Here is a 14,070-nt window from a genome sequence, read left to right as displayed (position 1 = left end):
TATATATATATACATTTATTTATTAGGGCTTGTTTGGGAAGTGTTATGATATTGTTTTTCTGATATTGGTATCCAAATTTGAGTCTCATGTTTGGTAGGGCCGATATTGGTTTGAAATAATTCATAACCGTTTAGATTTTTTGACCCAAACTCATATCACCAAATTGGTGATAATGTGTGTTTTGGTATTGTAGCAGATGAATTAAAGCAAATTTTTGAAAAACAAATTTTTATTATCAAATATGGTTTTGATTTCTACCCAAATAATAAAACGATTGTTTTGGTATTGACCAAAACCGTAATGACTAAAACATATCGTTAATAAAAAAAATTCGAAAATATGTTTGAGTTCTTCATTTACAATATAAAAAAAATTTGATATGTTACGAATTATTGCAAATTAATATTAAATTGTCTCAAACATGATATGGTTCTAAATAGATACTAATATCAAAAAAACAATATCATAATACTTCCCAAACATTGAATACCAATATCTTGCTATACAAAAAAACACCCCTATTTAGACAAATATATATATATATATATATATATTTATCTATATTATCTTTATTTATTTTTTGTTTAAATTGCTCCTTATTGAATAAATTATATTTAAATTGCTCCCTATTGAATAAATTCGTTCATTCTTTTATGAAAATCCTAAAGTACCCATTTGAGTCACAAAACTGCCCCTACCAATTTCCTCTCTATCTGGAGCGTAAATCTTTTCTTTAACAGGTTCCTTTCTCTCTCTATATCAGTGCAAGTATACTTATAAAGTATAATAGAGCCACAGTAGCAATAGAGAAAAAAATTCAGAAACCTTTTCTTGACTAATTGTCAAGAACTTTTTTGATCCTCAATACCCTCCCCAACGATAACTTTTTTGTGTTTCTTGAACCCCGCCAATATTGGGGACGGTGTTTCGAAACATATCTTAGAAAAATTAATTCAGTCAATTAGACCCAAAGACTAGAGTTTATTTGAGTAAAAATTTAATTTTGTTGATGTTTAGATTTGCTACGTAACTTACTTGTTTGGTTGAAGTGGCAAGAAAACAAAATTAGTGATCATAGTGGTTTTATGAGAGACAAGAATCCTCTTCCACAAAAAGAGAGGTCATGCACACCCATCAATCATTGGCAAGGAGACAAAATTAGTAATCATAGTGGTCTTATGAGGGACAAGAATCCTCCACACAAAAAGAGAGGTCATGCACACCCATTAATCATTAGATTGAATTCCCTTAACATCAACGACAATAGAAAATAGTACTCTATTTCTTCACCAGCAACTTCAATTCTTTTCATGATAAAATAGGACAAATACACCATGGAGGATAAAGGCGGTTCCTTTCTTATGAGATGATGCTATACATACTTCCAAACATCAATTTTGTTGCTTGTATTCAGGTTTAGAAGTCACAAAAACTGATATATGTAAATGATAATAAATTTGCGAAGTTTCAAGATTTGCCATTGTATCTAACGGAACCCATGAGAGCTGATATATGCCCTGATATATGCATGCATATATGTAAGTAAGTTGACCAAAGACCGGGAGATAAGCGCTTTAACAACTAAGTCACTAAGTAGTACCCAATTAGATTTATTAGAGTTATATACAAAATTGATATGTTAACATGCACAATATATTCTATAAGGTTTATATATATATATATATCAATCTTAATTCTTAATCTCACATCTCAACCAATAGTCTCAAGAGGTTGCACAACCTACACGATATGAGTGCTGGGATCTAAGTCACACAATCCTTCTCAATGGGTGTCGCTTTCACGCTCCGAGCGCGCTTCCTCTGTCACACTTTACGCACTTTTTGACTCAAATTTTAACTGTTTATGACTTAATTACTCTCGCATTCGTTGTCACTCCTGCTTTATGTGACTTAGGCTGAGATTGCATCAAGATGGAGCTCAAAATTTGCTTCACACTACATATCATACATGATATATATATATATATATATATATATATGTATATATGTATCTATTTCTAAGCAAGGCAATAAGTACGGGACTGAATCAAGGATGGAGCTATACATTTGTTTCAGAGGATATACCATGCATGATAATTTATATATTATTTCTAACTAAGCAAGGCAATAAGTACTGCTCGTGTATCATACACAAGTGCAAGAAGAAAATTTAAAGAAAAAGAAAAAAGAAAAACAAAGATGACGGTTCCACCATTATAGTAAATGATTTTTCAATTTTTTTCATCAGCCTCTTACTTTACTTTTCAAAGGAAAGTCAGGAGTTTAAGTGTCAAAAGAGACAAGTGCTTGTGACTAGGGGAAAAAAAAAAGGATTTTTCAATTAGTAATTCTTTTCATCAATGATAATATTCAAATTTTCAGTTAACGCAGTGAGATTTAAAAAATAATAAAGAAACATGAAACCAAGTTTATGAACCTGCTTCTGGCACCATATTCATCCAATACTAGGCTAAATGGGAAGTAAAAACAGAAGAGAGTTTAGATTTAGAAGTCACAAAAACCGATACATCAAAATGACAATAAAATTGCGAAGTTCCAACAACTTCGGCTGCAGTCAATACTGAAACAGTAGCTTATTTACTGACAAAACTAAGGAAAAAAAAACGAGGTTCTTTGTAGAAACAAAAAGCAATTGGCTTCATGCAAGACTTCAGTACCTGTGCTCCATCTTCTCTTTTTCCTCGTAGTGCTGGACATACCTGCATCAATGAAAAGATGTAAACAAGTAGGAAATATGGTGAACACAAGCTATCACTGCTTGTCAACAAAGTAGCAACAATGTCTGCCTATGTTGTTGGTTCATCAACAATGGGATTGGCCACCAAGTGTTAATAACAAATCATCAATTAGTAAGAAAAAAAAACAGTTTTCAATATGGTAAAGACTCTAGCAAGACTTGTCAAATACTGGTTAATCACAAGTGCATGCATCAGTACTCACTAATAATTAATAGTAGTTAATAACAAACCTTACAGTATTGTTAACTATAGAATAAAAGAATGCATTCATTGCACACGTGTAACAGGTATGCACATCATAAAATTATTGCATCACATATCCCATGTTTTGACTAGTGGATCATCAATATTCTTCATTTTGAAATAACTTTTTTCTCTGCGTATGTTTATCTAGTGGCCAATAAAAGTAAGAATAAATTAACAAGAAAACTTTGTAAATTAATAAATATGGCACTAGCCAAGCTATGTACGCATGTAGGAAATGTTGATCGAACTAAAACACGAACTTCTTCATAAGTACCAGTAAAGAGCGCCTGAGGTGGCACAATCCAAGTGCACGACACCTATATTTGCAGGTACTAGTGTGTGACTTGCAAAGTCAGCTTTAAGAAGGAAACAGACACAGGAATATAGTGCGTATAAAGACACATACCAAGGCCAGAAGGACTGACACTGTGGAATGTGTATACTGTACACACTTGTAAGCATCAGCAACTAGATTGAGATAAGATTTTCCCCCTAAATTCTACCACAGCTGAGCATTAATTAAGCCTCATTGTAGGAGAAATTTATCAACAAAATAACACAAACAAATAAATAAAATGATGACATTACTAAAATACTAGAGTGACCTCATTTATGTATGGCTGAAGAATGAAACAGATAGATACATTTAAGCATTATGAAGAGAATGGAAAATTTTCTTTCTTGTACTGTCCAATGGTCCTTCAAAAGGTGAACCCTAAAAAAAGTGGGGGTTAAAGTTGTAAATGCAAGTAACCTGACACTGCTATGTCATTTTGCAGCTTCTAAATAAAGGAAGAATACAAAAATATTGCATTCTCATGCAGAGAATTCTGAATCATTTTTCTATACCACAACATATAAATGCATTGTTTGTTTTACTATGTAATTTCCAATGTTTCACTCCCCAACATGGTCATCTTATAAAAGATGGTATCATAACCCCTGCCTAAGGAAATTCCTAACTATGCATAAACTACAGTAAAAAGTAATAGCCTTAATTCAGTCCCCACAGCCAGGTTGAAGCGGACCCCTTCATGTCTAAACTGTAGGAAAGGGAGCAGTCTCCACCCCCTCCTTACCTCTTCTGGGTTATATTAAAATGTCATAGCTCTCCATTAGATGTTCCCCACTAGACTGCTAAATGGGGGTAGGCTGAGATGCAGCCCCATAGAAATCATCCATTGCAATGTCATTCTAGGCCAAAAATACCCATAATAAGAAATAATACTATTTGAAAAGCACAATTCCCAACCGCAAGAAAAACCCCCCCCCCTCCTTTTGTTTTGAATGTGATTTTCAATTAAACACACTAAGTAATTTTTCCAAATATTTGACTATTTTATGGCTAGCAAGTTAATCTAGTAACATGCCCCATCCTCTCTCCCACTAAAGATTGGTCAGAGGATAATGCATTGGGCTTCAATGCAAATTCTTTGCTATGAGATTCCAACCAGAACAGTTCAATAGATGCAAAACTTCAGTAATTTTAGATATGATATTCCATATCCAAAGGATCCAACAATGAATAGTCCAAGTCGGTTCATTTTTTCCCAAGGATATTCGAAACCTAAACAAGGATCTAAGCATGTCAAAATTGACAGGATCTAGCTATAATTCATATGAATCATATTAGATTCATTTCATATAATATTGAAAGATCAATTTTGGTCTAAGACTTGTGACGGTTGCCCAAGCGGCAATCAAGTTCAGAAGTAACAAGAAAAGTCATATATTCTACAAGCTAATAACAATAATAGCGTTCTATACTAACAGGAAATAATGGAAAAAGAGAATTCATGTGACCGACCCGTCTATATGGGATAAAGGCATGAATGATGAAGATGTAGTGTTCTATAATCTAATTTACAAATTTTTACATGTAGAACACCAAAAATAAGCTAACATGTTTTGTATGGTCACTTCCACACACATCTTGCTTCAATAAGATGTTTTAGACTTTTCCCGTGTGTCTGAGCTTTCTCGTGTTGGAAGAAAGTTAAACAAGTAGATACGAATCCCAGGCCCCCAAAACTCAAATTGTCAAAACCAATCAGCAATTCCATAAATGTATTTAATTATTTTTTTCGAAGAAATTCCAACAATCTCTAGGGGGGAAAAAAATTAATCATAGCCTACGCTCAGTTGAGATATGCTTAAATTAAGAACCACTAATGAGAGCACAAGTGTATCAACGGTTAGACATTCATGTGAAACCAATGCCAATACTCATCAACAAAAGATGATGTTTAAAACCAAGATCAATCAAGCTGAACTATAAAGGCATCAATCAGCATCACAGCAATTGCACTTTGCATAACAAAGATGAGAGACAATGCTCCAGTTTTCGAATTTCACACAATTCTCAGGTATCAAACAGCTATACACTTCCAGCTAATTCCATTCAATTAGCGTCCCTCAATCATCAACATCAAAATCAAACCCCCTCTTATGGAATTATATATTACACCAATATTGGATCCAAGCACACAACTAACCTTTATACACACAGGAACAGGTAAAATTGGAAAGGCAATATGAATCAAGACGAAGTAACAATAAGGAAATTGAAGTATATACACACACATATATACATCGAAACTCTAAGAATCAAGAATGGATAAGAGAGATAAGGGGTTTTACCCATAGACACCAACGAGGGGAGCGAGGAGGAGGGTGGCGTTGAGCCAGTTCTCGGAGACCTTGTGGTGGATCTTACCGGGGAGATCCTTCCAGAGACCCGTCATCACCTTCTGCTGGAACGGCGATAGGGCGTAAACCACAGCCCTCATCTTCACCGGCGTCTTCCCCATCCTTTTCGATGCTTCTCTCTATCAACCCTGCGCACGTTAGCAGCCGTCAGTGGCTAGATCGATACTCGTTTTAACAGATTGGGGTTTGAGAAATGGCAAATGCCAACACACTATACCAGTTGTTTGACTGTAAAATGAGCTTGGTGATAGTGGGCCGGTGGTTTCTCCTGGTCTGGGCTCGCTTGCTTCATGGGCTCACATGTTTTTCAAAACCCTTATTATATATATTCTCTCCATCCCAAAAAAAAAAATTGTTCACGTTTTTTTTTTTTAAACAATATATTTCACATTTTTTCATATATGTGTTTAAAATTTCAAACTTAAATATTCAAAACCTAAAGAGCAACTAGAGTCAGCTTCAGTGACATTGGGAAAGTCAAGAATTTATTTCAAATGAGGTCAATATAATGAGAAATTTTGAATAAAAAAAAAGGTCTTTTCTTAATTTTGATTCTTAAAAGTTTTGCGGGACTATCTGAAGCCTGTTCTTCTCTCTCTCTCTTTCTTTTTTAACCTTTTTATACACGAATCCCACATATTTTCACATTTAGAATTTACATATGCAACATATATCACTGTCAAGAGTGAATTTTTTATTAGTTAGGTTATTTCTTATTACTTATATATTTCAATTTTTTTTTTTTTAAAGGTACAAAATAAGAATTGTGTTGCGCCATATATACGAAGGAGTGTACAATAATGATATATTTGATGAATCAAATACCACGGTCTAACAGTGAAGCATTTTAATTAGTTGATAATATTAGAGCATCTTTAGCGGTATATTAAATATTTTTTTGTGTAAAATATACACTGTCATTTATGATGTGTAAATTTTTTTCATCTCCAGCATATGTTAAGATACATTGCTATATTACCAATGTGTAAAAGGTTTGTGTATTTTACACAACATTTTTACACTACTGTATCAACATATCTCTTTTCTCATCCCTCTTTCTCGTTCCATTAAAAAATTAACCATATATTAAATAGGTTTGTAAAAGTTATGTTAGGTCCTGGCATGACACATGGTTGATTGTCATTGAGAGATATATTTTTACACAAAAAGTATAAAACAACTGTTGGAGTTAAAATTAAATAATCCAAAATTTTTGTATAAATTCATCATCACACATCACATTTACACAAAAAAATATACACAACGGTTGGAGATGCTCTTAGTGTTTGTTGATAATTTTGTGAAAAATTCCTTGTGAAAAGTTTCATTTACCCTAGTTCATATGGGTCTTTTCTGAATTTTGAAAATTATGTGTGGTCAATGAGTTAGAAAATGAAAGGTCTTTTTAAATTTTAAAAGTTTTTCTTAAGGTGTTTTGTAAATTTTTTAAGACTTCACAAAACACCTTAAGAAATAAATTATTAAGGTGTTTATTATTAAATTTTTGTATAAAAAATAAAAATAGCATAAAATTCCAATGGAGAAAGGTGGGGTAAATAAATAATAATAATAAAATAAAAATTGCTCAAAGGATCTTTGACTAGACCACACGAAGAAAATGTTGCTCCACCAATTTCTAATGATGGAATGTGCCTCACCTAAAACGAACTCCAAATGATTTCTAGTTAAGGGTCATAACTTTTTGTCTTTCTTTTATTTTATTTTTCCCTGCAAAAAGACAAAAAAATATGGCTTACATATTTTGATCAGGAAAAACACAAACAGCTCTAGATAAGTTAATACAACATCTATGCAATTGCACAATATATATATATCCCTCAATCTGAAAGAGTCACAGGGCTGTCAATAGTTTTTCCGACACCAGTCAAATAGAATAGATTAATAACAAATAAATCCAATAATTATTCTACTTTTACAACAGCAAGCAACTACAGTCACAAAAGCTACAAGGAATGTTGTTACTCTTTCCTATTCCCTCGATTCGTGTTATCGAATTCGTCCTGCATCAAAATTCAGCCAGCCATGTTCGATCAGCCCTCTCTTTCAAGCTTCACAGAATCCACACACACCGAGGTGCATAATATGGTGACAAGATGAAAACCAGGTGCCACGATAGGTCATCAGGAAGAATAATTAGAACAGATCCCTACCAACCAGTTTTTGCACGCTTCAACCCACTGGAGCCGAAAGGAGACACACTTCCACTACCACTCGGTCGAGGACTTTCTTCTCTGAAGTTGGAATTTAGCATGGCAAGTTCTCTTAGCTGTTGCCTTTTATAGAAATCCTGTGACTCATCCTGCAGTTGAAGATGTAAGAAAATGAGGATATCTATAAAAAGTGTTGTGGGATATAAATTCCTTAGTTACATCCCCTGATAGTACTTTGGTCACAAGTGAAGGGCCCTTTTGAAGAATAAAAATACCTAACATCAAGCTTGATCTTTTTGATATTTTGTGACTAGTCATTTTAAAAGCTACGCAATATAGAAGCTAATATATTCATTATATTCTTTCATCGATAATTTTCACTTTCACTATGTTAAATAGACTCTTCAAAAGTAGGTGAAGTACTCGTGTCTAAAACACATTGCTCGAACATGGGTATGTGATATGCGTCCGACACTTTTAGTTGGACATGTACCTAAAAAACATGTCCAATAAATCAATTTTATTATATTATTGATTCAAAATGAGTGAAATGTCTACATTGTACATTATGTTACATAAAGACATTATTTTACTCTAATAAATAAATAATATGAATATTTAGCGGTGTTCATGTGTCTTTTTGTTTGAAAATTTGACATGTCTGATACATGGATACATATCCCCACCCGAGACACATGTACTGTCATACCCGAGTCCATGTAACATAGCTTTCATATTGCAAATTATGCATGACCGTACATCAACAATATATGGCTGGAAGTGTACTGAATAGCCAGCCATACATCATAGAACAAAAAGAGATTAGGATAAAAACAAATACCACAGGTTTGAGCAGTTCTTCTATAATTTCCCGTGCCTGTCTCAACCGTACATCAACAATATTAACAGGTAATTCTGCCTCAATCAAAATGTGCAGAGGGTCATTCAGGTGCTCATATCCTGGTCTTCCTCTTAGACTCTCTTCCTTCAAAGATAAATCCATAATTAGAAAGTATGCATACATATATATATTATAGCATGAGAAACAATTTCGACTCAGCATGCTACAGATTTGAACCTTGAATTGTCTAACCTAATGTTAGAGATTTAAAAGATTACATATAATTGAAAATTTTAATTTAATTTTTTTTCCCTAAAAGTATATTACCTTGTCAGGGTCTTTTATTGAACCTTTTCCTCTAATGAATACACGGCATCCTGTTGAAGCTTCCACCCGCTTTAGGGAATTGCCGCGTGGACCTAGAAGTCGCCCAACAAAATTGAACTATTGTCCAAAAGAACTGTAGTTAGTCTAAGCACTTCTTAATGTTAGGAAAACAACGTCCAAAATCTCTCCTGTTTTTTTTTTTCCCAGTGGGGACTCGAATCCTCAACCTTCCATTTGAAAGGAGGAGGGGATACCACTTGGGCTAATCCCTTGGTATTCCAAAATCATTCTTTTAGTTTTTACTTAAAAGGAAACACGAAATTGAGAGATCAATGTCATATAGCTTACATTAGGATAGCTATCCACCGGTATCTCCAAGCGCATAACTCTCTTCACGATATAGGAACTTGGGCTTCCTGGTGCTGCCTGCCAGTCCATTGTCTTCCCTTGTGGTCCACCTAATCTCTATTACACAATGAACGCAAGGCTTATTATCATAACTAGAATCAAATAGGCAGATTAGAAAAAAAGAAAAGAAAAACTAGGACATTTAATGAATTAGGTGAAAGAAGAACAGGAAAGCAGAAACAAAGCATGAGTATTTTTAACACACGAAAAGCAGATGAGCAAGTACCTAGCATTCACAGTAATTCCACAGGAACATATAATACTGTAAAATAATATAAGAAACAAAATCTCTGGCACATATATCCAAAGAATGACGGACATTGCGCATTCCTCTCAATATTACAGCAACTAAACAACAATATGGGAATTGACACAAGCAGTCAACTAAGAGCTTGATAAACTAACAGCCATACAGACTATGGATTTAATGTTTGGAATTGCCCAAGGATCAATGGTGCTTCTCACTTCTTCACCCTAGAAAGTATCATTCATACAAAAGGGGTGGAAAGACATCTGAACTCCATATACAAGAAATGGAAAGGACTAGGGATGTCAAGATAACTCAACCTATATGACAAAGCCTGGAACAGGAGGATGTTTAGGGCCTTGGTTAAATGAACTACTAACCGCTTGTAATTGTTGGATATCCACAGGTAATAGCCATATGAGTTTTTTCTTCAACAATAAATATTGGAATAAAATTCTTTCTTATTTTTTTTTTATTTTTTATTTTTTTATTTTCTCTCTCTCTCTCACCTCTTCTTCTTATTATTATGCTTTTTATTTGTTTCTTATGAGTTTCTCCTTCTGTAAGTAGCATTGATTTTCAAAATTTGTTGAGCAACTGAAAAGCATATTTAGGTCTGAGACTTGGCAGATGTTTTTATATATGCCTTTGGAGATTACTTAAAAAGATGAACTCTGTCAACCATGGGTTGTTCAACTTTAATAGAAGAATGGAGATAGGTTGAGCAATTATGCATCTAGATAGAACTAACTGGTGAACAAGAATTTACAAAAGTAAACCTCAAATAGTTGGGACCAAGTTTTTGTTGAATTGAGTTTGAGTATAGGTCATTTGTTAAACATATAGTCACTATTGCTTTTAATCAGTTAATTTGTTTGATATCATCATTCTGCAAGATAAGCAGGTGGGGAAGATTTTCTTTCTACATGCTGCGTATCATTTCAAAGTCTCAGAAATTCTCCATAGGGCAACTAACTGGGAGAATGAAAAGGGGGTGGGAGAACCATATAATTGGTTTGGACCAACAGAGCAGAGGCTACTAGATCATCACATCACGTCAGCTATGAGACCAAGTTTAAGGAGATCATGTGTGTTTTTATACACTCGCGTGCGCACAATGAGACACAGACAGATAGAAAGAAAGGTGTTTAACATATAATATTATATCTTACATATTGCATTGCACATTCACATGCAAAATCATAATGAACATATTATTATCAAATGTTACTATTTAATAAATTTTATAGACGTGCCTTGTTTATACTTTGATGCAGCCTCTAATCAACAATATGATAATGATGAAGACGTAGTTTAGGAGTATGTTATTAGAAATTAGAATCCATAAAATATTGCAGTCCTACACTAGCACTCCACCCATTTAGAAAGGTTAATGTAGAATAGAGATTTTTTTAACAAATTTAAAAATTAAACATTTCCACAAATGGGAAGGTAAAGAGCAATAAGAGTGGTCTTTGTAATCTCCAATAGCCCACATGATAGGAGCAGAGAGATTTTAAAGTGGGGCAGAGGTATCTCAGTAAAAGCAGAATTTTGACCTTAAAACCATTTAAGTAAGAGATCAAATTGTTGTCTCTAGTAGTAACTTGTTTCACTTATATTTTCTCAATTTCTTTTACTTGTCACACACACACACACAGAGACAAAGAGAGAGAAAGGTCCAGTTTGGCATTTCAGGATGGTTTTATATATGAGCAAGTAGTCATGCATTGCACATTCAAAGGGACATGGCACATATCATTTACTCCAAGTTATAAAAAATTACCAGTGTATTCTAGACATATTGAGTGACAAGATATGCAACTAAAAACCAAGGGCCTAATAAGAAATTAAAGTGGCTTGGCTATGAGCCTATGAACATACTAAAAAGAGAGGCAGATATTTCAGTTAAGATACAATAGATTATAAGAGCATACGTCAGTCTAAACAGATCAAGAAATAAACAATGGACGTTTCATCATTATAGAAATAATAATGTTTGTTAGCCAAAAAAAAAATGTGTGGTTATGCAGAGGAAAATAATAGGCAATCATTTCCCCATAAGATGTACCAGTGGCACTAGCTAATGAGCTCAGTCACCTCAGTGATGGGATTCTCAGATGGGGTTTATCTCCTGGGTAGGTGACAACCTGAAGTTCTTAACTTTCTACGATATAGGTAGAAATGGGGTTTTATCTCATGTAGTAGTATGGTGCCAAAGTTAATGGTCTGAAATTCCAAATCATGAGTCAGTAGGTATAAAAGTAATATGGAGCTAGGCATCATTAAGCATAAATGTGTAGTGCATGGACAAGTTTAAGGGAGCACATACAAGTGCTACTAATCAAATATAGTAGAGAACAACTGCATAAAGAACAGGTGCATATAAAATTGTGATATATAAGAATTGAACAGATTTTATCATCCGGGGAGGATCCAGGAGTGATAATTTCAGCCATTCATGATGACAAACATTTGCTTACATACCTCATGTGGAAGGCCACTCCAGCCATTTCCACTCCATCCACCTAAACTTGTTCCACCAAGATTTGGCATTATGTCTGAAGAAGCCATGGGACTAGGGCTTCCACGCTGCAGTCTGTCAAACTCACTAAACCCTTGGTTGGACATCATGCCAGAAACCCTTAATATCTCTACAAACATTAAAAAGTAATGAAACAATTTAAAGGAATATTTACTTTATAAAAATACAAGAAGAGTGACCATGAAATAATTTTTGATGCATATGCAGACAATTATAACAAGGGGATGCAGAAAATGGATTAGAGAAGTGAAACAGAAATAAAAGCCTATAATAGAAAGGATATACAAGTTCAAGCCATGATTAGTGAAACATAAAGCCATTCAAAATAAGAATCAAAGCAGACAAACCACAATGACCATTAACTAAAGTAATCTACTGGAGAAAGGGAAGTACATTGAACTTTGATAACTGTGAAAGAGATCGGTTACAACATCGAGGAAACATATCAAATATTGAATATCTGAATTGTTCAGGATCACGATGATGCCAAGCTTACTTACTGAAGATTTTTATGAAATTACGGATTTAGAAAACATTGCCTTAACACAAGTAATAGATTAAATTCTAACTCAATGATCATTCAAATGTAGATTGAAGAAAACGAAAACAAAAAACCCAATTAACATACAATTCAGTTTAGCTGTATATACTATCCTACTAATAGTCTCACACATTTATACACCACATTTACATGTATATATATGGGTAGGTAAGAAGGCGTCTACATATCCTGCATACATGTATTAACTAATCGCATTCGAACATGAAGAGAATCATAAGAATTAGTCAAAACAACAAAAACCCATTAAAACATAGAAAACCTAGATCCGAGAATTGAAGGTAGAAACCAACCTTGATTCAACAGTCGGCTGCATATGGGTAGGATTTGCGTGAAGGGTCCAAGTTTCTGGTGCTCTGCTAACAGCTCTGTCAAGTACTGACTACAAAAGATAAAAAAAAAAAAAATAACATAAAACCCTAATCGATCAAAACCTTGAAGCATATTAAAACCCAATTGAAAGTTTAACATCAGAAACAAAGAATTGCTCTTCTTATTACCTATCAACATCTGGGTTGGTCCTCACATGTGGAGAAGCAGCTCTTGCAGGTGAGTAATTCAAATTCTGTGTGTATAAACCAGACATGGCAAAAAAGGGTTTGAATCTTGATAGCAGAGAAAAAAGAATTTAGAACAAAATTCACACACAAAAAGTTTGTGTGAGAAAATAACTTGAAAGGTCTGTCCTGTGGACCCTGAAAAAGAAGGAAATAAATACATGGAAAATGTGAATGTATAATTGAGTGGCCTTTTTTCAGCTCTGGTGGTTTAATTTAGGTGTGGGGTATACATTATTCACACATGTATATGTATTCGCCTTTATTGCTATGTAAAGTTTTTTCTTTTTTTTTTTTCACAGATGTGTTTAGAGAGAGAAAGGGATAGGGGTTAGAGAGAGAGAGACCTGGGAAACCTTTGCTGTAAGATTTTAGATTGACATTCGACAAAAAAAAAAACAGCCGTGAGTTATATAGTCTTTTTGAATGAAATTGAAAATACACGCGCTAGTGAGGAGCGTGAAGGTACGTTACAATCATGTGGGGACACATATGGCACTGAATTAAAAATTGGATTGGAGTTAATTTTACGCCAAATGCAAGCGCGTGAAATTAACTCAATCCCATTTTTTGAATATTCGCATCAAAACGGTAAGAGGGAGTGCTTGGTCCGAGTCGTGGATGCAGAAATGCGTAGTGTTTGGTTTCAAGTCCTCTTCAGGCTCAGGACATGCCCCAAACTATGGTTTTTTTATTATAGC

The 14,070-nt window shown here is 34.1% G+C and overlaps 2 protein-coding genes across 3 annotated transcripts; both read right to left on the bottom strand.

Annotated features, from left to right (window-relative positions):
- Positions 1 to 2,475: 2,475 nt before the first annotated feature.
- LOC132269245 (cytochrome b-c1 complex subunit 8) lies at positions 2,476 to 5,928 on the bottom strand. The gene is made up of 2 exons (XM_059770374.1): positions 5,646 to 5,928; positions 2,476 to 2,720 (listed from the first exon to the last, which is right to left on the bottom strand). The coding sequence occupies exons 1-2, from the start codon at positions 5,813 to 5,815 to the stop codon at positions 2,672 to 2,674; spliced, it is 219 nt and encodes a 72-aa protein (XP_059626357.1). The 5' UTR covers positions 5,816 to 5,928; the 3' UTR covers positions 2,476 to 2,671.
- A 1,578-nt stretch (positions 5,929 to 7,506) lies between these two features.
- On the bottom strand, positions 7,507 to 13,543 carry LOC132269244 (KH domain-containing protein At2g38610-like). Of its 2 annotated transcripts, XM_059770372.1 has the most exons (7): positions 13,313 to 13,532; positions 13,106 to 13,194; positions 12,196 to 12,362; positions 9,402 to 9,518; positions 9,054 to 9,170; positions 8,727 to 8,870; positions 7,507 to 8,034 (listed from the first exon to the last, which is right to left on the bottom strand). In XM_059770372.1, the coding sequence occupies exons 1-7, from the start codon at positions 13,396 to 13,398 to the stop codon at positions 7,882 to 7,884; spliced, it is 873 nt and encodes a 290-aa protein (XP_059626355.1). In that variant the 5' UTR covers positions 13,399 to 13,532; the 3' UTR covers positions 7,507 to 7,881. The 2 variants fall into 2 exon arrangements, with proteins under 2 accessions (XP_059626355.1, XP_059626356.1); XM_059770373.1 differs by lacking the exon at positions 9,054 to 9,170 and having other exon boundaries at positions 13,313 to 13,543.
- Positions 13,544 to 14,070: the final 527 nt, after the last annotated feature.

This window comes from Cornus florida, unplaced genomic scaffold (genome assembly GCF_030987335.1).
Source record: "Cornus florida cultivar Cherokee Brave unplaced genomic scaffold, ASM3098733v1 CherokeeBrave_3.0.0_Hap2_Chr08, whole genome shotgun sequence".
NCBI classification, from domain to species: Eukaryota; Viridiplantae; Streptophyta; class Magnoliopsida; order Cornales; family Cornaceae; genus Cornus; species Cornus florida.
This window is presented reverse-complemented; position numbering and strand designations above follow the sequence as displayed.